This window comes from Galeopterus variegatus, unplaced genomic scaffold (assembly GCF_000696425.1).
Source record: "Galeopterus variegatus unplaced genomic scaffold, G_variegatus-3.0.2 Scaffold2854, whole genome shotgun sequence".
Lineage (NCBI taxonomy): Eukaryota > Metazoa > Chordata > Mammalia > Dermoptera > Cynocephalidae > Galeopterus > Galeopterus variegatus.
The window spans coordinates 154,379-154,955 of NW_007728965.1; the positions used below are offsets into that span (position 1 = coordinate 154,379).

At 37.8% G+C, this 577-nt stretch overlaps 1 protein-coding gene across 1 annotated transcript in view; it reads right to left on the bottom strand.

Moving 5' to 3' along the window:
• SPINK5 (serine peptidase inhibitor, Kazal type 5) overlaps positions 1 to 577 on the bottom strand; it is a 76,640-nt gene that overhangs the window by 27,489 nt on the left and 48,574 nt on the right. Inside the window, exon 21 of the mRNA XM_008583221.1 lies at positions 280 to 407. Within this exon, the coding sequence (XP_008581443.1) occupies positions 280 to 407 (128 nt within the window). The remainder of the gene's footprint in view (positions 1 to 279; positions 408 to 577) is intronic.

Genomic DNA, 577 nt, shown 5'->3' on the forward strand with positions numbered 1-577 from the left:
AAAAAGGAAAAAAAAAAAAAAAAAAGAAAGATATTGTGATCTACTGGTAGGCTCTACTCCAGAACTAACAGAGAATGTAATCACTAACAATATATTATCTGTTTCTAGAACTGTAAACCTTGGCCTTTTTAATGAAAGATTCATCTCAAAATGCTTTACAGATAATCACTTGTTTCTTTTAGATATAAGGAAAGGCCAAACACAATATATATAATCTGCCTGGTTCTTTGCCTCCCCAACTCTGCCATCCCACAGTGGAAGCTTTATCTGTGCACTCACAAGACTGCCTTACACATGGCACACTTGTTGCCATGAGTCTTGCCATCTGGGCCACGCACAGGATCATTTTCTCGTGTGCAGAAAAGTTTTCCATTTTGTAGAAGACTCCGAAATTCACTGCATCTGTCCTAAAAGGAGGAGAAAAAGCAAGAGTTTGGATATTGACTTGGAAATTAGTCATTGGATTTCTACTAAGCACTTCCTGGAACAAAAAAGAGAAAATGAACTGAGGATTTTTTTTCCCCCCCCCTGGCAATTGTATCGTTCAATTCCTACTAAACACAGAGGGCTTAAAAAG